Source organism: Dromaius novaehollandiae, chromosome 1 (assembly GCF_036370855.1).
Source record: "Dromaius novaehollandiae isolate bDroNov1 chromosome 1, bDroNov1.hap1, whole genome shotgun sequence".
NCBI lineage: Eukaryota > Metazoa > Chordata > Aves > Casuariiformes > Dromaiidae > Dromaius > Dromaius novaehollandiae.
Genome location: NC_088098.1, coordinates 123401132 through 123424889, shown reverse-complemented (window position 1 = coordinate 123424889; position 23758 = coordinate 123401132). Strand labels below are relative to the sequence as shown.

The 23758-nt window shown below is 45.7% G+C and overlaps 1 protein-coding gene and 1 long non-coding RNA gene across 2 annotated transcripts; one reads left to right on the top strand and one right to left on the bottom strand.

Annotated features, from left to right (window-relative positions):
* Positions 1-160: 160 nt before the first annotated feature.
* LOC135323596 (uncharacterized) lies at positions 161-11185 on the top strand. Its single transcript, XR_010385063.1, has 2 exons — positions 161-406; positions 8185-11185. It is a non-coding gene; the product is annotated as an uncharacterized LOC135323596 (long non-coding RNA).
* DIPK2B (divergent protein kinase domain 2B) lies at positions 5962-23265 on the bottom strand. The gene is made up of 5 exons (XM_026098033.2): positions 22869-23265; positions 17513-17777; positions 10278-10451; positions 8213-8501; positions 5962-7015 (listed from the first exon to the last, which is right to left on the bottom strand). The coding sequence occupies exons 1-5, from the start codon at positions 23090-23092 to the stop codon at positions 6675-6677; spliced, it is 1293 nt and encodes a 430-aa protein (XP_025953818.2). The 5' UTR covers positions 23093-23265; the 3' UTR covers positions 5962-6674.
* Between the last annotated feature and the right edge of the window lie 493 nt (positions 23266-23758).

Here is a 23758-nt window from a genome sequence, read left to right as displayed (position 1 = left end):
CACTGAACTTTACCTGACACTTCTGTGGGTGTTAGTCTAAAAAGCTATCTTTACATGTAACGTAGCAAATGAACTGGGTAAGGCAAGGGTGGGAACTACGTGCGTTGTTGCTGAGTAGTACTATAGGACTGTAAAACCTGACAAACTTGTTCTCTTAGAGCTCATGTCCCCAGGGAGTAGGCTGGTGTATTCTTGTTCTTTCAAACACCTGAAGAAGTCTTTGCTTGCTTTAGACTAACTGTTGCAGTTCTTACCCTATATCGCGAAGAACGGAGCTTGGTCTTAAAAATTGCAGGCAGCTGAGCCCTAAAGAAGTGACTGTCTCAGATTTGGAGAGCTGCTACATGTGGAACCTGTGTGGAGGTGCAGAAGCTGTCTCTCACCAAAGCTCATCATCTTTTTCCTGGTGAGGAAACTTTCTCCTGCTCACTCCCCTGAAGGTTGGGAGATGGCGGGGGGGGGGGGGGGGGTTGCATTGGCAGCCCTTGTCCCAGCAGGCTGGTACAGGAGAGAAGAAAAACTCAGTAGTGGGAGTTCTATGGCACTTTATGCAGGACTGAGGACTGCAGACAGCAGGGGCTACTTTCTAGGGTAGGCAGCATCCTTCAGTGCCAACTGGAGAGCTATGGAGAAAGGAAACTTTCTCACATTGCTCCAGAAGAGCAAGAACCCCCAGAACAGCAGGTAAAACTAGACCAGAAACACAGTAATTGCTTCTAAAATGAGAAAAATGGCTTATTCCTATGACTCCTTCCCTTCTGGTGGTCTATCTGCAGATGGGTAAACCCACTCTTTTCTCTTCTGTATTCAACCACCAAACAGCACCTTTCTAACCTCTCCTCTTTTAGGAGGTCTTCTCTCCCTGTGAAATGTGTGGACCAAAGCTTTAAGGGCTGACAACTCATCACACATGCCAGAGGTCACCTCACTCAAGCGAGGAGGTCTCACAGTCTCAGCAACCACCCTTTGTGGTGGCTCTCTGGAGACATGTGGGCCAGCTTCCCAGCCCAGTACAGCACCATTAACAGCCACATCACTATGCTCTTAACTTAAGACTCCCAGTGCTGGAGACCTGGGCTTCTCTATCTGTTTCCATGCTATTCTTACTGTGGTACATCTAGCCTATTACCAGATAAACTCGCTTATTCCTGTTCACTGTTAAAATGGAGAACAGCTTATCCCCATCCCTTTATTGCTGCTTTTAATTGTTTGAAGGCTGTTATCACATGTCCCTCTCTACCTTTCCATTTGTCTCTTCCTCTTTTGTCATGTTTTTCTGGACCTCTGGTCTTCCTTACCCTTCCTTGGTGGTCACCTGTTAGGTGTTCAAGTCTCCCTTGAACAGAAAGTCTCCCTACGACAGAAAAACTTGCTGTGAGTAGCTATTCTCACTTCATTTTTATTTTTCTGAAATTCATGTTTGTTTGGTTTCAATTTCAGGATGGCCACTAGTGCTGAATTAGAGGAATGATGGATTCAGTAGCAGATAGACTCACTATTGATTAAGTTAATATGTCTTGGCAAACCAGTTCAGAGTACTGTGGTGCAGGCTTTTGTAATTTTGTAATGTCTCATGACATTCAATATTTTTATTAAAGCTCTGCTTTTCAGATTCATGTGATAATGGGAGAACCTGAGGTTTCACTTAGGAAGAATTAGTAATAAAGTATCTAGAGCACCTGGCTGTAGAGAGTAATTGGCAAATTGGACCCAAGTGCATCCTAAAGTCTTGGAAAATCAGAAAGCAAATAAAAAGCACCTGCAAATAACTGTTGTTGGCTGAGCTTGCTGGAAAGGCCCTCACTCTGAAAGTGCTTTTCTGGTTGCTGCTGTGTACAGGAGCTGTTAAATGCTGATCCCAAGTACCCCAGAGTGTGAGGATATTTCCTAGATGGCACCTTAGGTGAAGCTGGGAGAGGGGAAAAGAAAGGGGGCAAGACACTGCCACCCACAAAAGCTATGGAGTGGTGAATCACCCCGTGATCTTCACCCCACTCCCCCACCTCCAGTTTTACAGGATCTTGTCCCTCATGGCCCTTGATCTTCAACCCCCAGGGACAGCTCGTGGTGACAGTGCTGCCTGATAGTAGGCTTTGGTGAGCTCTGTGTGTTACCAAATACCTTGACTTCAAATGCTTGCTCGGATTTCCCCAGCAATTCATGGCATGTCCCATTCCCATTGGGTATGCAATGTCCCAGCTGAGTCAATTAATCAGGAGGTACCAGGATGGCCTGGCCTTTACGGGCACAGAAGTATCTGCAACATTTGGGACTGGAAGGTGGCAAGGCAGCCTCAGAGGCAGTGTCATTTCCCCCATGCCTTAGCCATGTCTGAGGAAGGTGGGTATTAAATGAAGACGAGGGTGCAGAGCGAGGAGGCACCCAGGGGAGTAGTGCTGGGTAGCTAACTGAGGGGAACATCACAAAGCTTTTGCTGATTTTCCACACTTGCCACTGCCTGGGCCGAGCATCAAGAGAGAGAAAGCTGCTAGAAATATTTGCATGGCTATTTATTGTGCTGAGAATGATGCAAAAGGCAGAGCCATTGCATGTGCCATCATTTTGCTCTCTTTTACTCTCTCCCCCTTCTCGCTCCTCCTCCTGTTGAGAGCTTGGCACTCAGAGGTGGACTGAGCTCCCAGGACAGTTTAACAACTGAAAACCACCTTACGCTGCTGAGCTGGACTTCTTGGCTGTGGGACCAGTGCCAGTCTTAGAGTTCAGGAGGTATTTCTGCCTCCTTTAATGCAACAAATGTCTATGTTAAAGGGCAGCCCATTTTATGATGTGCTATGGAAAGGCCTGTCTCAGCAAATGCTGCCAGTGTGCTCTCTTTTCAGCAAGAGGAGTGTGCATAAAAGACGATTTAATGGCATTGATAGTTGCTGTTGTTTCAGAAAGGGGTTGTTTGGGGCAGAGGGGCACGTATACCAGCTGCTTAAGCAGTAAGAACACCACCGAAATGTGCAAAGGAGCTGACTGAAAATGATACTGAGAAGGGCAATAAACTAGGGTGGGCGAAACTGGGAATATCACTTGCTAAGGGCTGCCTATACATAGCACCTGTCCCCTGAGAAATGAGAGTATTAAAATATGCCATTAGATAAAATATGGCAGAAAATCCAGTTTTATAAACCAAGACTCTCTTGACATAAAAGTGTAAAAAATATGTGGGATATAGTAAGAGAGACACCTAGTAAATGTGTGGACATAAATGCAGCTGCAAACTATCCACAAATAAAGGAAGTGCTCAGACTGATTGTGAGATTTCTGAAAAACTACTGCCTTTCTTGTCCTACTGCAGAAAAAAGGCCTGATATGTTTTTAAACTGTTACCAGGAACAATATGCAAAGACTCATACTAAGCCACTGTCAGCAATAAACGTAGAGAGGAAAAAAAATACTAGAGAGTTCTTTTGGGAAGGATTAGGTTTAAAGTAATTGTCTTTTATAAATTAATTATTTCACAACCTTTTGGAGCTTGGCCTACTAGCATTTCAAGGCTTGACTGAAGCAGACAGACAGGGTGGGCACTGATTCCAGGTCCTGACTGCCAAAAAAAGAGAAAATATTAAAAGGAAAAATTGGCAGTAAAAAAAAGGCAGACAAATACAGGGAAATGAGATTTAGTTTAGGAAAATGATTGTTCTCTGAGCCATGAACTGATTTTGTGGCTGGCACATTAGTCACATGAGCCTGGTCTTTGTAAGATATGTCTGAAGAGAAACTGGTGGTGAATGCAGCTCCCATCTCTTTAATATTTTTAAATCAATGATTATGTTATTTCTGATCATGTAAAGGTTTCTTTTTTTTTTGAATTGACATTAGAGTCTATTGAAGGCAGTAGGAAACTCCTCTCCTCTTCAACATCCTTGAATCAAGCTATGTAAAAATAGGTGCCATGTGTCTCAAAACTTCCATTGCAGTTCTGCTGACTGACTCCAGTAGCAGGGAAGACAGTGACTCTTACTTGTTATACCCAGTGTTTTAGTGTTGTGAGTTATCGCGGCCTTCCCAAAGCCCATGTGACAACTCCCAGTCCTGATGTCAGATTAGACCTGAGTGATGTGGGCTTCCTCTTGCCCTTCTCTAAGGTGATGAACTTAATCAGCTCTCTGCATTTCAGTGGGCTGCTGAGAGATGTCCTACTGCCCATAAGACATTTTTCACAGATCAGCATGGTAAATGAGCGGCTCCTTTTCAAAAGAAAAAATCTGCATCGTTAAAAAAAAAAAAAAAAGCAGCCCTAAACCCCCAAAGATGCATTGGATGCTCCAGTGTGGAGCACTGTTGCAAGAGCTGGTCTTCATTTGAGTGTGAGTCCAGCAATTGCTAAAGCAGAAAGAGCTGAATGAGAGGCCAGGCTGTGTCAGACTGAGTCACTGATCTCTGCTTTGGCATGGGCTGGCCCAGAGAGCTCTTCATCTTAGCACTTCTTGGATGTTTTGTGGTGTGCATTTTTAGTAGTATAAACAAGGATGGCTTCCAGCGCTGAATGGAAGCCATCAATTAATAGCCCAGAGTGGGGAGTAAGTAACTGCTAACTACAGGGAGATGGATGGTAAAACAGTGAGCTTTCCCAATCTCCCCTTTGCGAGGGGTGGCCAGCCTTCTGCACCAGAGACAGACTCCCTGCACAGAAAGAGGCCAGGGTTAATGTACAGTTATTAGGTAAAATCACAGACTGAGAGATCTAAGATGGAGACAGATTCAAGAAAAACTGTTGAAAACAGACTGTTAATCAGCCTTATGGATCTAGGCGAAGGACATGTTTTTCTTACTGGAAGAGAGCCATGATGTAGAAGTAGACTGAAATAATGACAGAGAGCTGCAACAGTAGCTTATACTGTATATTTAAACATTTTTGCTGTCAGACCATCTGGGCCTAAAGCTAAATTTACCTACAAATTATTTTCAGTGTTTCTACTTCTTGAGAGGTGAAAGGTGCACTTGATATTTTATACCAGGAGGGATAATGGAAAACCAGAATAAATGTCTTGGGTCAGATTTTCTGTGTGTGTGAGACCTATGTGTACTTTTGGATGCCTAATGCATCTATAATACGTTACTTTAACCTGCAGGTATGATGCTCTGCATTACAAAGGGAACAGAGCCCTTCCCCAGCCTCCCTTTGCATTAGCCAACACAAAATTTTGACTTGCATTCCTGCTCTTGGTAACTCTCTGCCTAGATTAGCAATGTAAATGCATTCACATCTTTTTTTTTAATGCTTTTATGCAAGTTATTGATTTATTTTTTGAACCATGGCTAGAGGAGGACTGTTTCCATGATGAAAACACTTCCAGGGGGATCCAGAAAATCTAGTTTCTGACTCAGCTCAGTCAAATTTGCTTGGTGACCCCTGTGCACCTGAGTCTCAGGAGAAAAGCCTCAAACTCAAGCAAGGTCTTGCAGTCCCCTAGGCAGTAGGGAAGGTTTGGTGGGGGGGTCTGACTCCCCACAGGGCCCGTGTCGGGTGGAGACTCACAAATGCTGGGTGAGAAAGTTGTGTTTTGTTCCTACCTTCTCCTTCTTTCCTCCACAAAATAAAGCACCTCCTTCTAGCCCTGGGTTGGCCACTTCTGTGAGACAAGAGTCCCACCCCTCAAATCTTAGGTGCCTAAATCATTCCTTTGAGGACTGGCTTAGTGATTTCTCCTTTGAAAGGAAAATGGTGGAGGGAGTGGCAATGGTCATACCTCTTGCAGGTCAGGCCTCAAATCTCCATGCCTTTTGGTAGGTGCCTCAGCACCTAGATTAAGTATTGGGTGTCCAGTGAGTCTCATCATGTTCAGGGTAAATTAATATCTCATCCTCTTGTGTTGTTCCCCTCTTCTGCTTGTTACATATTTTCCCATTTGAGTATTTTTATACAAAACCACTCAAAACTGGTTGTCTCCATATTTTTAGAGAGGAAAGTGTGAAGGTACCTATTGGACAATCAGATATAAGAGTTGAGGATTTTTGGTCTTGAAATGAGAACCTTTATTAGACTCCAATTACTGCCAGTCAAAACCAAGGAAGATTAAAAGTAATGATATTTGGGGATTAGAGAAATTAAGTCTCAAGAGACATGTGTTCTTTCAGCTTTTTAATGCTGTCAATTGCTTCTTTCCATTCTATGTGCCATAAAAGTATTAAAATTTAAATATTTTATAAAAATGGTCTGTAGTGGGTGATGGTAAGGAACTGATCAAATGATTCAGTTTAGATATGATTTTTAGAGCATTAAAAATTCCCACAGGAAAGTCTTAAATGCTTCCATCCATCTCACATTATGTATATATCATCTTGATCAAAAAGATGTTCTCGGTAATAAAGCTCCTCTATCTATCTAGTTGTGAGTTAGCTGCCTTTGGAGAGTTTCTTTCTAATGGATGGCATGGAAAATTTTTCCAAGGCCAAAATGCATGAACAACATGTATTAATCTTGTAACCCCTGTCACTCGTGATAACATCTATAATCCATAAGCGTTACATCATATCAAACACCCCACGTAACAAATGTGTCTCTGGGAGATGAGCAATAAATCCCATGTGCACTCTGCTTCCTCCTCTGTCTCGGTCAGGATGCCTCAGTTTTGACGCACCTCTTCCCAGCTACCCCAGATCCTTTCCACTTTCTGTGACGGCGAAGCTCTGAGGCTGCTCTGGTCTTTCCCGAAGAGCTTCTCTCAGTATCTGTCACTGTATTTGCAGTCAGGGTAGCGATAGGCAAAACGAGAATCGCAAGATCGCAGTGGTTTCAGGAGCTCTGCCAGCTTCGCAACCGCGTCGTCAATACCCTGGTCGTCGGTGAAGCCATCCGCACAGTGCTGGAGGAAGCCATCTATCTTCTCCTGTATGGGTTGAAGGAATTTCCCTTTTAGCAGCTTAGGCAAAAGCTCTTGACACACCATGACGAGACTCTGCTTCTCTCTGATTGAGTCACAGGACACAACTGCAGACGGGCAGTCCACAGTCAAACAGCTAAATATATCTTTATACTCCTGTTGGTCATCGGTCAGCTGGCTCCCTATTAAAGAAAATTAAATTAGTTGTTAGAAACATGGAGAAAAATCTTGGATAATCAAATATATCTGTAACTTAGTAACAAAATGTTGTTAATAAAATCTAAATGATACTATTATCTTTCACCACAAAGTACGTCTGTAGATGGGCCAAACAATATTCTCACTCTTGAAATGTATATATTTTGCTGAATGACAGAACTCCGCAATAAGCCATAGAACAATCTTACAGAGGAAGCGAAGAGTCATGTATTCAATAAAACTGATGCAGAAAAAATGGCAAGAACTTAAGTGCAGAGTTCCTATAAAAAAAAGGCCATAGTAGTCAGAACCATAATTCTTCCATGTTATCTAAAATCATTACATTGCAACAACAACCAATCTAGCTGGAGACAAGACAGCAATAACAGCTATTTGGGGAAAAAAAAAAAAAAAAAAAAAAAAAAGGAAACCTAGTGGAAAATTGTCTGATAACTGTTTCTAAATATTTGAGATCTACTCAGCTGAATATTTGGGCTGAGCAAAAGCCTTTCTAAAATTTGAACATTTAAATCAAATATTAAATTATTGGAGGAATAGTCTTTGACTAGCTCTAATTCCAGAGGTAGACCAATATAACCTTTGCAAAGTGAATAGCAGTTCTTCATTTTATGGAAAACCTACAAAAGGGAGCTTTTTTTGTTGTTCTTGCAACTAATGTGATAAATGCACCTAAAAGAGTCTGATTTGACCCAATTCTTAAAACAAGTCAACCTACAAAATTTCTCTGCAAATATTGACATTTGTGTGAGAAAAGCTTTTAAAGAAAAGAAGCAATTTAGGAAGCCTTTAAACCTGATCATTCAGCACAGTCTACACTGAATATTGTTGCTAGTTGTAGAAACGGCCAGACCGTGTGTGACTAGTGTGGCACTTGCATGCACTCTGAAGCATCCTACTGTCATGGCACCATTTACCAGGCAAATAAGACTCCTGTTGCCTTTCAGACTCAGAGCCAAGGGTGGCAGGAGCCGCTGATGTTTTTGCTGTCGATATGTCTCCTCTTGTACTTTTATTATCTAGTTTACCAAACAATGTATGAATTATTAACAAAAAAAAAAAAAAAATCAAAAAAGCCGAGCACAGCAGGTGAACAGTTTGTTTTCCTCCACCTTACAAAAACCTCCTGCAACAGATGCGTGCCTGCAGAGCCTGCTGAGTACCTTCCTCCTTGTCGATGATGCCCAGTGTGCTGGCATCCCGGATGAACAGATGCCCATTGCTGAAAACGCCGAAGGTGCCAGCGTCCACGTGGGTGAAGTAGAAGAAGTAGTTGAGGTCGTTGGTGCCCATGGAGCGGAGGACAGCGAGGAGCTGCAGGGCCAGATCAGCGGCCACCTCGGGGGCAGCATCAAAGAAGTCACGCAGGGGCCGGGTGCTGGCGCTGACCACCAGCCGCCCACAGGCGCCCAGGTACCGTGGGAATGGCCACCCCTCCACATCAGGGAAGATCTGCCGGGGAGAGCGGGAGTGGGGTGTGGGCTGTCAAATCCAGAAATCCCCATTCCTAAATATTTTCCCCATGTGTGGCTACGTAGAGGAGCACTCGTTGGGTAGGCATGGCTGGCACCGCTGCCTGGTCACAGGCGGGAGTGGGCAACAGATTTGCCAGGTATCTTTGGCCATCCTTCTCATGCCCATTAGCCCACTGCCCTCTCAGATGGCTTCAAGCATGTGAGAACCCCGACCTACTGCAAACAGTGGCTCTCGTGTCTTGTTCTGCCTTTTAAAGACAGCCCACCACCGTATGGGTTCAGTTTCTCATCCCCAGTTAGCCCCAGAAGCCTGGGAAGGCAAAAGTCAGTTTTGAGGTAGCTACTTTTCTTTTTTCTTTTTAATTAAAGAAGAAGAATCTGATATTTCAAGATCTGTTCTATGAGGGAAGGGAGACTAACTGGAAAGTCCAAGACAATAATAGACTTTAAATTCATGAAATTTTAAGGCACAGAAGAGCTAATTTTAGGCTTCTTTATGGAGTCTTTGATGGCTCCCTCATGAGCACTGCATAACTAATGTCACGGCTTGAAGGTGAGGTGGTGCTAAACCACTTTTAGCTAATTCATAACAACCGTCTGGCTCATTTTAGAAGAGGCTTTGCAGTCTCAGGTTCAGAAGTCCTGGATGTTTGCTACAGCAGGGACATTTGGGCTGGGCTCACTACATCACTTCACACCGTGCCAGCAGTGCAGTTATCCCAGGCCTTTATATTTCACTGCTTAGCGTGGAAATCACATAGTCATTGCGCCTTGCCAACATAAAGCTTTCTGCCATTTATATTTTAGCTTGTCTATCTCACTGGGGCAGAGGGGAAGTTAGGGACTCTTCCAGTTGCATATTTAAGGTTGCCTCTCCCTTTTCCTCTAAAGGTATTTCAGGCAACCACAAACATTTTTAAGTCTCTTGGGCATACTTTGCTCACCTCTATGAGCTGCATTCCCCAATCTTTACAGGGTTGAGAGCCAGCCTCATGCCCTGGTTAGCCGAGGTAGGGGTGGCTGGGGGACTCCTGGGAGGTTCCCGGGATGTGAGGTAGTGGCTGGGCGTCGTTTCTCCCCTGCCAGTGGAGAGGTGGGGTGGTGCTGGGGAAAGGTGAGGATATTCCTGCTGAGATGCTCTTAAGAAGAGAGGGGGACTGCGACACATCAGTGGTGCCAGAAGGGAACTGGGGAGGGACATGGGGCCTCCTGACTCTTAGCCTTCAAACTGAGAACTTTGTTTTATCCGGAATTCAACCAAACGCCTCTGCAAAGCTGCCCTTTGCCATGGAGCTGGTTTCCAGTTGCATGCACACAGAAAAATGAAATAAAATAGCTGTGGAGCATTAAGCTGGGAAACTGGCCTTCTCCTAGGCCATGTGTTGCCTGAACATTGCTTGTTGGTGCACCCACGTTAAAATGTGCTCTCTCGCACTTTGGATTTTATAAACAGGCTGTGATTTTAAGCAATACATTAGCAATGCAAACAGAGCGCTGTGCAGTATTGGGGAGGTATAAAACCCTGGCTTTTACAGTACATTGTTGTAATAATAATCCATCCAAGTTCTCATTTGCTCAAGGGGTTGGGCATCCATATCTCCCAGCAACTTCACAGGCTATTGCGAGGCACCGAGCAGACCTTGCTAAAGGACAGGGCCTGGGATTCCTCTGCAGCTGGGCACTGTCTTATCCAAGGATTCGCCAGAGAGGGGTTGCTGCGGGAGGTTTCAGCTGAGGGTGCGGCAGCGCATACCTGTAACAAGATGGGGTGCGAATTCACCGACAGCGTGTACAGGAGGCGCAGTTTGTCCCGGTCGGTGAGGTGGTCCATGTAGATGCTACCGGCATCTGGCACTTCAGCGTAGCGCCGCACTATCCTGTCCAAGAGCCGCTGAGATGGGCAGCGCAGCATTGGGCTGGAGAGACCCTAGCAAAAGGGGAAAAGGGAACAAAGATATTTGCTTTCCTGTCTGAGATACCACAATATGCTCAACCTGCGCCATAGATAGGGGCAAGGTTGTGCTCTGCCCACTGTGCTTGATAGCCCAGCCCAACATTTTTGGTCCAGGTAGCTCCTCTGCCCATCGGCACCCATCTGCTGATGATGGGTATGAGCACATGTGGGGTTTTCTACAGCAAACTCTTCTTAGGAAAAAAAAATGGATGACTTAACTGCAGCAAACCCTGGTGTCACCTAACACACATGTTCACAATGAAGGCTTTCAAAATGGCAGCCGCTCTTTGTGGCACAACCATGGACTCTGCAAACCTCATTTCCCTTTGACTGAATGCCATTGTATTACTCGGTGCTGGTGGGCCTCCTCCCGCCCCGCTGTTTTCCAGTCTTGGCAGCCTTATTCACTTGTGGAGGCCTCTCCCTTCATTAAGTCAGTGAGTCACTTCCTTCTTTAAATAATATCTTCAAATTGCTTTCCTATTTGCTTAGCCTGTAAGCAGCTTTCTTGGGAATACTATTTGGTAAGGTCAGTAAACATGTTTTAAAACCCTGTAAATAAACATTGTATGTGGGTACATGCACAGGAAATATTATCTTTCTGATAAACTTACACATTAACTATCAAAAACAAATGTTAATATCCTGTGTATATTTTCTTGCAAACACAAGCAACAAATAAAGAATTGTTGAGTTAATGGATTCAACCATTACTGTATTTCACTTTTTAAATTTGTAGGTTTGATTTGTAAAAAGTGATCTACAACTGGGATAAATGGCAATATATATTTATATCTTTGTAGTTGAAAGATAACTTTGTTTTGAAGTCAGTGCAATTTTTTTTAATAGTTAAGGGGAGATGACATATGGAGAATTCCCTATAGCAGTGCAGAAACGTTATACTGGCATTTTTCTGTTTGATGATGAAATAGGATTTCTGTTTACCCTTTTGGTTCCAAAAAATCGAAGTAGCCTAATTTAATCTTTCAGTTTTTCTTTTTAATTGATGTTCCTCTTTGGAGGAAAGGATACCCGAGCTCACACTTGCTTTCTGCTATTCTTCACACTGAAAGTGAAGATTTGGCTTGGGATCTCTCCAAGTTATTTGGTTACTCTGAGCTAGGTCACTCTCAGTCCTTCCTGCTCGAGCTGTTCATTTGGCATAAAACATTTAATTATCTAGCCACCAAGACAAAGAAATAAAGAAATAAGGCAACAAGGAATGCACAACTCTCCCAGGCAGAGGTGGAGAGGGGGTGATGAATCTCCCGTGTCCCCCGGAGCCCTCCTCTCCCAACTGCCAGCCTCAACAAGGCTCCAACTGCTCCCTGGACCAAGCCCTGACTACTCAGATCTGATCAAAACTATCTGAAAAACTCAGTCCCAACTGGAGTGTCATTTTGCAGTGACCAAAGAACCACTTTTTTCCCCAAGAGAATAAAACATTTGCCAAAAATATTTCCCACCAGTTCTAGTTACTAGTTTTCATACACTTCTGGCCTCTGGTATCACTTTATCAAGGAAATATTTTTTCAACTAATTAAAAAAAAATCTTAGAAAGGAGGGGAAGGGGATGGTTATGGATTTCTGTCTCACAGCACTTGCAGACACAGTATGGCTGACTTTGTCACTTTTGCTTTGGGGGAGAAGTGAGAAAAAGTGAGCAGAACTGAATGGTGTTAAATAAGAGACAAATGGTGGAGACATCTATTGCAGATGAGCATGTATGCAAATATTTACAAGCAAAGTTAGAAAGCCTTACTGCCTACAGGAGTTTGTAATGCAAAAGCCGAGACCCTTAACCATATACAACAGGAACAGAAATCCTGATAGAAGAGAATACAGAAAAGTTGCAATTATAAATTCTTCTAAGCTCAGCACTTGTCCTATTAACGCAGACTTGGATGTGTGCTGCACTACAGTGGTCACGACTGCTCATTTTCCGTGAGACTATTTTAGGGTTTTCACAATTAAAACAGTGACTGCCACTTGGCTGAAGTTCTATTATTTCCCATTCTCCAGTACAGAAATCTGAACCATGGGGCTGTCTCGTTCATGTTGTTCAGCACCGAGCTGATGGGCGAAGTTGAGGGATGGACGAGTGTGAGCAGGCGCGAGTGCGTGATGAGCAGCAGCACTAACTCCCAGGCTCAAAAACAGCCTCGTGAGTTGAACAACCTTCAAACTGCTCACTTGCCCTCTCGGACAGGAGCCAGCTCCTAGCAGCGGTGTGAGAGCAGTGGAGCACAGCTGAGCACTGCCCCATTTGCATCAACCACCAATGCAACTTCTTATGATTTAATGTAGACCCTGATCCACCAAAACTCGACAGTGAGCCTTTTTGATTTTGGCAGAACTACTCAGATGTATAAAGTTTGGCACTTGCTCAAGTGTTTCAGTGGAGAAGGACTGACTCTTTTAGCAGAATGGTAGAAACATCCTTGCAGCAGAAGGTATAAAACTGTTGTACAAAAATTGTCAGTGGAAGAAAAATTTGAAGAAAACATACTTTAAACACTGGAGATACTGATATATCTCTAAATATCTTGAGACTCTTGCAGTGTCTTATCACCCTAGAGCATAAGACTTGGCAGGCAGTCTGACATCTTGTTTGTGGCTGACATGGGAAGCTTCTTATTTACTTTGATTAAATTCCCACGTCTATATATCTGATAATGAACTGTTCCTGCAAAACCTGCCTACACTCAGCTGTGTTTTTTTCCCTAGTGCACAACATGCAATGTGGTTTAAACTCCTGTGTATGCATATACTTTGCATATACTGTGCAAAGGTACTTAGAATTCACTCTGATGTCAAAAAGACCTTTGGAAGACAACTTTTCATTGTTTTGCTTTATATTCACCCAGTTTGAGGAGGGATGAGCACAGATCAGGAACACTGTCACCTGCTGCTCCATGCACGGCTGCCCAGATGCTTCTGCTTTAAAAGTGAACAAGTTTGGGATGGGATTCAGGAGGAAACATTTGGATGCAGGTGTCAAAGCACCTACAGCTCCTGGCTGTTTTAATCCAAAGGTTTTAATCATCCCCAGGAGAGAAACTGAGAACACCCTGCAAGGCTGTGGGGCTTGTCCCCACTGCAAGCTCCACTGCTGGTCTTCCTCTCCCACCTGTGAGTTCAGATGTGCTTGGTCCTAGAAGGTTTATCTAAGTATGTCTCTAATAATGAGATAGAGGGCCAAAAAAGCAGTAGATGGAGGCATGCTAAAGCTGGTCCTTCCCTGGTAAGGACCAGTTATGCACCACAAGTGAAGTGATATGCACTTGACTCAGAGGCCAAATACCCAAGGTGTTTGCATGTCTGCTGAGAGCAGACTGTGGTCCTGATCAATAGTTTTGAGCAATATATACTGGAAGGAGGGGTTGAAAACAGGTGGTTTTTTTCTCCTTGATACTGGTTTTGTCCATCTGCCTTGAACGTTTTGCTGGCTGTTCTTTGTAGTCAGGATTAGAAATTTGCCCTGCAGAAGATCTGTGCCGAAACTAACCCATTTTTTTTTGTTGTTCTTCACCTCAAACAGGATAGGCAATCAATCAGCCAGGTTTGAAGTGATAAACTCCAGAGCTGAGATGTAGGTGAAGCAGCATTGGCTGGTACCGCTACACAGGCTAAAATTTCCAGCCCAGGTAGCCACACACAAACACAGAGTTAAATCCAGCTTGTCTCTGAGGCAAGCTATATTTTAGTACCGAAGACTTTGCTGTGTTCAGTAAAGATTTTCGCTGTGGCAGATGAAATAATCACTGTGGCAGGCAGCCCAGTTGATAGTTGGGTCAGGCAGGGCAGGCAGTGTAAAGTGAAAAAAATATTATTTCATGGTCTGTCATTCTGATTCAAGTATGTTAAGGCTTATTGTAACTCACTGCTCTATACGATAAAATTACTGGAGCCCGTTAGCTTTTGCCAGCTCTCCTATATAGCCAAAACTACAGGGATGGGAGTCCAGGCAGCACTGAGGGACCACAGCTTGACGAAGCAGGGCTTTTATCGTGTTGGGCACCAGCAGCGTACTCTTACCATGACCAAAAAGCGGGGGGGGACGGGGAAGAAAAAAAAAAAAGGCCCAGAAGAGCATTTGCAGTGGCTTGGCATAGCAGCGATGAAAAACTCTCTGACGGATCATGCTGGGTTACCAACATGTATTTGCCCAGCATATACCACAGAACCGAAAACAGGCTTTGGTGGGGTTGGGGGGCAGGCTGAAGCGCTCCTGTGGTTTCAGCTCTCCAGAGGTGTGATCGGGTGGGGGAGAGAGAGAAACGGAAATCTCCGACTTCGTGGAGCCGAACAGCCAAGCGGATCAACCCAGTAACCTGCGGTGGCCCGTGCTACAGGGCCCGGGGTTAAAGTCATGTACAAATTTTGCATGTGCTATATTACTGAAATCTACTACTGCCTGTGATTTTTTTTTGAGTTAGACCGCTACAAGACCAGCAGCCATTTTAGAAAACACATATCCGTTTTTAACTGACGATCGCTGCCAAAATTGGGGGTGGGGGCTGGGGATCCAGGGCCTCTGGGTTGCTGTGCTCTTGTGTGCATTCATGTCTATATCCTGTTAAAGCTCATTTATATCCCAGTTTAGGTTTCTCTGCTTGATTTACAGAACCAGAGAACCATGAAAACATGAGCGGTGCAATCCTGGGGCCAGCGTGCAAAGGTCTCTGCTAACTACAGTGCGCTGTGCCCTTTCTTGGCTTAAAAAACTGCCAAGACTGCAGAAACGTGCCCAGTGAGTTTGTCCCTGTCCCCCAACGCTGGCAGCAGGAGCTCATGTCAGAGGCGTCCAAGGGCTGGTGTCAGCTCAGCTTCCCACCACCGCGCAGGGGGAGATTCAAGTGCCCGGGGGAAACCGGAGAGGCAGCAAGGCCTGCAGGGCTTCAGGCTGGGCTTCTCATGTGTGCGCATGCGTGCAACCCGGCCAGCTCAGCTGGGGGGTCAGGAGAGGACGCAGCTAAGGAGAGGGAGCAGGGCTCACTAATGACTTGACTTTACAGCACATCTGTGATACCGCAGAGCTACATTTCCCCGCTCATTTTTTTACCCAGCTCAGTCCAGGGGAGTTTTAAGCTCTCCAGTCCTGCCATTTCAAGTGGCATTGAGATGGCCATGGGCATGGCAGGGTTTCGCGTGCACCCCTTGGGCACTCCTGCGAGGCAGCAGCGCAGGCAGCTCCCTGCCCTCCTGGGGAGGAGATGGCCCCACTGCGCACCTGCAAGGGCAGGAGAAGGATGTCCTGAGTGGAAGGGGGATGCAGATGCCCCCTCTCTCTTCCAGCCTCTCTCCCAGGGTTACTAGACGAAGTGCAGTGTAGCTTTGCTCCAAAAAAAAAAAAAAAAAAAAAACCACCATAGAGTGCAGGCTTTTTCCACAGCTGTTCATCATCCTTGCTTTCCCTGTCAGTGGTGTGCTTGAAGCCACCTGCACGTCCCCTGCCAAAAGGGTGCTGTGACAGTGGGACCTGCCGTTTGGGACTGCCTGATTCTGGGCACGTCCTGCGTGGCTCAGCTCTGCTGCTGCCGCTCGCACATGGCCTCCGGTTCTCCCCTCCTCTGGCGCACAGCTCCACAGGGTAACAGAAGTGGAAAAAACTACAGCAACATATCTTCAGCATTCAGCAAAGCTGAGCGGATGCAGCAGCGCACAGGCTAGAGGAAGCAGTTGCCTTTTCTAATTTTTTTTTTAAAAAGATCCTTTTTTCATAACCACTTCTCTCCTTAAAGGGAAAGTGATGCTTTCAGAATGAAAGAGGAAAAAAAAGTATTGGAACAATCCTGCTCAGCATCTCAGGGTCTTGTTTTGGAATATAATCCCATCTCCACTGCAGCCCCTCGCCCTTGGCAATGGTTACTGCAAAACTGTGCTGCTGCTTGGAGCAGGGAGATGTGTGTGCATTTGGGGAGTGGAAGAGGGATGAAGTCCATCTGCACCAAAAGACCCTAGCCTTCCCCGTGGCCATCCCTGGCTGCCCGTGGCATCCCTCAGCCCAGGGTCTGCTGGCAGTGCCCAGGAGCCAGCTCTCCTTTGCAGCTTGGTCATTTTGTGCCCACAGCTCTGCCTCTTTGGTCAACCTCCCGCGCCGGGCCTGCCTGCCTCCCTCCCTGGTGGCAGCGAGCTCCGGAGCTGCAAGGAGGAGGCAGCCGTGCATCTGTCCTTGCTTAGCCTGTGACACTTCAGGGCTGCAACAAAAAGGGCAGCAGACTTCTTCATCCATGACATAATTTGCTATAGACAGCAGACAGATTAGGAAATCAGACTCCCGCTCTGGTTTAGCTCTAGGGGCCCCCTGGGACGCGTCCTGAGACACCCAGTGACAAAGCTGCACGCGTGGGGTGCCCCTCGGCAGCGCCGAGACCCGACGTGCCTGCGGCTGTGTGAGCTGAGGAGCCAGGAGCTCCCATTGCTATTTGGCCTGGCGGCCGCAAGCAGAGAGAGAAGATGGAGCTGCTAAGGTTCGCTGCCTTGGGAAAACAAAACAAAACAAAACCCTTTCCAGGTAGAGGCTACCCTTGTGGGTAAGACTTTGTTCTTTCCTGTTTGTCTTTTTTAGGACTGAGTGACTTGCCCAGTCTGAGGGGATCAGACAGATAATCGTGGCAGCATTCCTTGCTGACCACCCCTCCTCCTGTGTCTCAAGTCGGGCAACATTTCAGCAGCTATTTTAAACCCTGGCTCCCAAAGTCATGTGAGAGCCCTACCCCTAAAAAAGCTACTTTCTTAATTGTAGAGAAGACGTCTTTAGGTCATAGAAAGCACGCAGCTGTGTGTGTGTGTGGGGGGGGGGGAGTAGAAATATCCCCACGTCACTTGTTAGCATTTTTGCATTAATTGACTCATTTTTGTGAGTCTGAGGTCGGTGGGTGCTATGGTATTCAGTGAGGCTTCCAACTCTGCTTTATAAGACATCAAAGCCTGAACCTTGGAGGTTTTTTTTGCCTTGCTGGATTTTCAGGTCCTTTTTGCTAAAAAAATCCAAAGCTGGGGTGGGGGCACAGGGGCGGGGGCGCACTGACCTGCACCAAGTCGGGTGTGAGCCGCTTGGCCCGCAGCCACTTCTGGACCCGGGTGGTGCGGCGCAGGGCGCGCTCCAGGCTGCAGGTCCTCGTCTTCAGGAGCGCCGTGCAGATGCGCTTGTCGGCCTGGTCGTGCTGGTACTTGGTGGTCAGCCTGGTGATGTCCACCAACCGCCAGCTCTTGGCATCATCGGTGTAGTTCCCTGAGTAGCTGAGGAGGTAGCTGGGGGGCAGCTTTAAACGAGAAGAAAGCCAGTTGTCAAACCTGCCAAACCAAAACAAGACCCCCACGGAGACTGGGTTAACGAGCCGCAGGAAAACGGACGGCGCAAGCATAATTGCAATCTCTGCTTTAAAATCTACGGGCCGGGCAAAGCACTGATTTGTCCCCAGAAAGCTTCCCTGGCAGGTGGGGAGAGGGTGTCAAGCATCTCAGGAGGCTTCTGTTTGCTCTGCCGGTGCTCTCCTGCCTGCCATGCCTCATGTGTGCATGTCTGCCTGTGCGCGACCGAGCGTGCATGTGTGCTCCTGGGCCTGGCCAGAGGTGGCTTTGGCTATTTGACAGCACAAGCTGGGCGGCAGTAGGTTGGCGTTGCTGACTACCTCCCTCAGAAGGGCAGGAATAAGCACTGAGCCGAGGAACCGTACTTTGGAAACAGTGGATTTTCATCTCCTGCTTCAAGTTTCCCTTGTAATGAACAGGGTTGTGTGAGAGGTGGAGGGAAAAAACACAAAGAATAATGCGATTTGGGCCACGTAAACAGAGAAAGTGAAGAGAGAGGAATTCAGAATTTCAGTTCCAAAGGAATTTCCGACACTTACAAATTACCTTTATCTTAAATTGTAAAGAGAATGCAGCCAAAAAAAGAGACAAATAATCAGCATTTAAAAAATGTCCAGCAGAACAAAACCTGAAAAAAAAAAGTATTTGGAAATATCATAATGCCCTTTTATTTTGAGGTGGTGGCTTTACTTTGTGTTGATGCAGGTGAGAAGGGTTTTTGTATGTGTTTTAATCAAAATACTAACACCAAAACAAAGATCATAGAAAATATTTTATTCAAAGTTTTCAATGCCACTGATAGGTTGCTAGGAAAAGTTTAATGTCATGACCTAGAATTATCTCCAACCAAAAAAGCTTTTGTAGTAAAAAATGTCAGCCCGCTTTCATATTCAAGCTGGTCTTTGCTCTGGATAGCCACCCTTCTGCCCTTTGGGGGAAAAAAAGAAATAACGGAGAAAAATGTCTAGGCAGAGAGGTTAGGAGTGGTGCCAATTACTTGGGCTGGTCCCTGTGCTCCTCTTCTGGCCATGTCCTAGGTGGTGGTGGAAATAGGGTGGTGGTAGGGATATAGGATACCGGGGTTGATGGGTACCCCCTGACGTCGCTGTTTGTGAATTGGGGAATTATTAGGATAAGTGACATCCCCACGCACACACAGGGCTTGGGGGCATGACGGGAGGGAGATTGGGAGACGTTTGTGCTGGGCGTGCAGCTCTGCTGTAGCCATGGAGATTTTGCACGGATTTGCTCCCCCTACACATGCGCGGCGTGCACAGGAGGGGAGCATATGGGCTGTGTAATTAGGCTGGGACAACTTTTTTTTGTTTTATTGGCCCCCTCAGCCCTGCCCACACATGCGTTTTGCATGTAGTGGTTAAAGAACGCTGTGGGTATTTTGTAAGTAAATCTGTAACCCACTCAAATAGAGTGATTGAACTCTAACCTTTAGCTGGGCCAGCGTCAAACATTCGTCGCCTCTAAAATCTCCTAATTAAACTCTTGCCTGAATGCATGAGAAAGCATTTCTTAATTTAATCTCATCATAAATTAGAGCTGATAGCTCACAACTGAAATAGGATGGGCAAGAGGTTGCATTCAGGATTAGCTGGACGGAATTAGATGAAAAGACATTAACGAAGCTGAAAGTTGAAGCCAATTTTTCTTTTTGACTCCCAGTCAGGCAATCTGCACAGAGAAATTTTGAGGGGATTAATTACATTTCGTCTGCTCGAAGTTCCTGCTTCAAGCCCTGGTATACGTAATCTGTTCCTGGTTCGATCAGTGGGTGACTTCTGAAGCTGGGAAATAATTTCAGGCAAATGCATTGCCTGGTGACATTCCTCTCCTGCTTCAAGCGGAGGATGATCGATCCCCTTCCCCTGTCCCCAATTTGAAGCAGGGCCTCGCTCCCCTTGCCCGCTGTGCCGGAGCGCTCCCGGGGCGGCAGGCCAGTCCCAACTGCTGGTGGTGGCCCTGTTCTGGTTTTACCCTCAGCAGAGATCAGCTCTGACCAAGTGCCTCCTTTGGAAGATTTGCTGTGGAGATGCAGAACAACCGGGGCTGGGGGAGTCTATCCCCTCATGTGAACAGGGCTCAAGGGTTTAAGGCATTTTGGTCAGAGACTTTTGCCCAATATGGAATTTAAGCTTTCCCTGTGATCAGAGCATCTGACATGATATGAACATCCCCCCCTGACCTCCCCAGCTGGTTTTTGGATAGGACTTTTTAGAGTAGAGAATAATCATTACGCCTTGCTGTGATTTGTTCTGCACCATGGCCCCCCCCGGTACCTAATCTGCAAGCAGGCACAGTGTGCCAGGCATGTACAGGAAAGAGACAGCTATGGGCTGAGCGTTTTTTTTGTTTGTTTGTTTTTTTGTTTTTTTTTTTTTTAAGTTGAGCATAAATGTGCCTTGTGAGCTGGCTCAAGTGCACATGTTCAGGGGAGCTCACGTCAGGCAGACACGAGGAAAGGGTTGCCTCCTCCACCAAGCAATGCATGCATGTGTGAAATCCAATGCTGAGCATTAGCATGAGCACAAATGGAGTAATTTCCTCCGCAGAAGTCCCAGGGGAGAGCCACACGGGCCTGGGAATCCGGCAAGGGCTGCAGTAATTCTGTATTTGGCATCATTTCTAGGCAGCACAGCACTGGCCTGGCACACTTGCTAGATACTTTCAAGATTCATCATGAAGTTGTGCCATAACAATAATTCACTCTTGTATGAAGCCTTTTAGCTAAAGGCCTGAACATTCTTTAATTAAGACTATCAGTAAGATCTGTGTGAATAACTGATTCATGGATTAAAGATTTTAGACCAACCTAAAGCTAAATGTTGAAGAAAATCAAACTTGCTTTTCTTTCTGCTGGATGACGCAAAGTATTTTGTTTCAGCCAAAATAATTTCACTTGCATTTGGAGTTTACATCTCTTTAAAGATGAAAATTAGGTAAGTTAAGTCTTAAAACAGCTAAGACCACCAAAAATAAAAAAAATTATATAAAATAAATCAAAATGAAACATTCCTGCTTTTTCAAACTTCCTCCCATTACTTTTGGCCAAAGCTGGTCACCAACATTGGCACAAGTCTGCAAATAGTTTTGGTCAGCTCAGTTTTGCAGTGTTTTGAAAATCTAATATTTTATGAAAACTTTTGCTGAGCTCTGCTTTCAGGACGGTTCGTAGGCAGGTTTTGATATTTGCATTTACAGATGGATAAAGCTGGGTAAAGATAAGGGAAGTAAAGAACATTAGAGCACATGATGAGTCACCAGCAGCACTGAGAAGAGAACCCACATCTTCTTACTCGCCATCCTTGTGTGAATGCCTGCGGCAGCTCCCGGAAATGATGGAAAATTAACAAAGCATTTTCTAATGAGGAGTAACGCAGAGTAGTGCAAAGTGCTACCTACCTTTGTGAACATGCAAAAAGGTACAGGGTGTGTGTGGGGGTATTTAAGAGTGTAAGTGACAGTGAAATTTTCCCCATTTCACCTTCCCTCCGCCAAATGCAGTAGCTCGCTGCAGCAGGCTCCGACTATTTTCGGCATAGCTGAAGGAAGCTGCCCAGCCCCAACCCTCCAGTGACTAAGCGGGAGTAACTCAAAGGGTGCACATGTGACAAGGCGGGCGCAAGTTGCTTTTTCCCCTGTGGCAGGTCCCTGCGGGCCCTGTGCTGTGGTAGCCTGGGCCCCGAACACATCCTCAGCCAGTGCAAGTCCACATCGCGCCCTGTCAGCCAACTGGGTGGTGGCGCGCATTGAGTGCACTGATGGCAAATTCGCCCTGCTTTTTGGGACAGGAGGCAGGGCTGGTTGGTGAGAAAGCCTAGGCTGCTGGCCTAGTCCCCCTCAGTGCCGCTGTACATGGCTGCACACCAGGGAGATGAGCGGGGAGGTGGTAGAGCACTTTGCTCCACTCTCATCACAAGCTCACAGGAGGGGGCCAGGAGGCCACAAATGCAAAGTGCTGAGGGATGAGACTCTTTTTTGCCATGGCTGGAGGAGCCCTAGCCCAGCGCAGCCGCGGGCTGTATTTTTCAGAGAGCAGTAAGGGAAGAATGGATGGTCGTACACGAAGTCCATCTCAGACAAACCATTATGGTTTTACTATGTTAGGTTTTATAGGACAGTTTAAGATAAAAATGGTGATTTGTCCAATATTATACTACTTACATTATAGTATTAAAAATACAATTTTACTATAATCATTTCTTCTCCCCCGGGCTTTTATAGCTATAAAAGAAAGCGCATATGGCTCTATAAATCACACCAGACCCAATAAACCCTTCCTCTGCCAAGTATCGCCTTTAACTTTCTTCTCAAATACTCTAGCAACCTTTTCCCTGCTGTCATCAGATGTGCTCTGCTTTTGAACCTACAACTGATTGGATCACTCTAATGACTGCTTGGGCAGCATATGTCTAATTGACTTAGAGGCAGATGCAATTTCTGCCTCTGCCTTCAAGTTCTCGTTGAAAACTCCCCAAAACGTAATAATAATTTGGCCATGTCTATGTTCTAGCACACAGGTATCTGAAGTGCAGAAGTCCTGGTGCCTCAGGCAAGTGTGTAGCTCTTTTGATCTTAGCTAATACACACATGACATTCTGCACATTTGTGTTGTTGCACCTGATACAAAATCATTCAGGTCTTAATGTTTACGGTTAATATAGTCCACTGGGAGTGTGCAAAGTTAAATTCCCTTTACCTTTGGTTAGTTGCTCATAATAAAATACTTCCAGTGACATCTAAACAAACTGATCTCCTCCTTCCCTTTTCCCTTCCCCCATTGTTGCAGAGGCATTCTACATGCAGAAAATTGTGCCTTTTACTCTTGCTTTCAAATTACAATTCAGGGCTGAAGTCTGACCACGTTTGTGTGGTTTTAGAAGGAAACAAAAACAAAGTAGCAGCTTGTAGATATTAATTAAAATACTAGGAACTGTAAGGGAAACCTGGTGATAAGTTACTCTTCGCATTGCTTTTCATTAAAATACTTGGAAATATTAATAGGCACCTTTCGAGCTACTATGCAGAATTCTTTAAAAATTACTGTGCTGAGTTTCTGACCTTATTTCTTCTTTAAAGAACTTCTTGCAAATAGATGTCCCAATGCAGGCGTTGCATTTATCAAGTCCCAGGAAAGTCCGGCCAAAACTGTAGCTGGGTTTGACGTGGGGCGTAGATGGCGAAGCTGTTGCTTCTAAGGAAGGATTACAGCTCACAGCCAAAACCAGTAGCAGCATCAACGAATCTGCAGCTCTGGAGCAAAGGCAACATATCCAGCGCCCCATCTACAGTAGCTGAGAGCTCTTCCCGTTGGAAGTTACCTCTCTCTACGCTTTTGGTACCGTCCGATGGGCTCAGCCTGCAGTGGTGAGCCCCAAAACACAGCAAGAGATGCTTGGTCCAGGAGACCCAGCCACAGTCCCCATCCTGCCAGCTGGTTGCTGGTTCTATCGGCTTGAGGTTTGGGTGGGAAAGATATGATGTGGGGTGGGGAGAAGGAAATACATGGAGGATGCAGATAACTTGGGTTGCCATGGTTACCTTTCCTTTACTTGGTGCAGCTGCTTCGGCCCCTGCTGACCCTCCCATCAGCAGACTTGGAAAACAACAAGAAGAAGTGCTCGTCTGCACTGTATTCAGACAAATGAAGGATATCCTGCTGCTGTAGCAAAGGGCATAGGCAGGACACCTAGTAAAAACCGATCTGGGTGGAATAACAGCGTGGCCGAAGTGCACATTCTACCAGAAGCCAAGCAGTATTGTTTTATTCCTGGAGATTTGCAAAGGCACATAGCTTGACTTCTTGGATGCTTTCTTGGCTCAGTTTCCCCTACTCACAGAAGCACTGAAAAGACTGTCAGGTGGAATCATCACTGTTTTGTTTCTCCAAAGTAGTGTTATTTAAAAGCAATTGGGCTGCAGAGTTTCATGCTGTGGAAAGTAGAATAGCC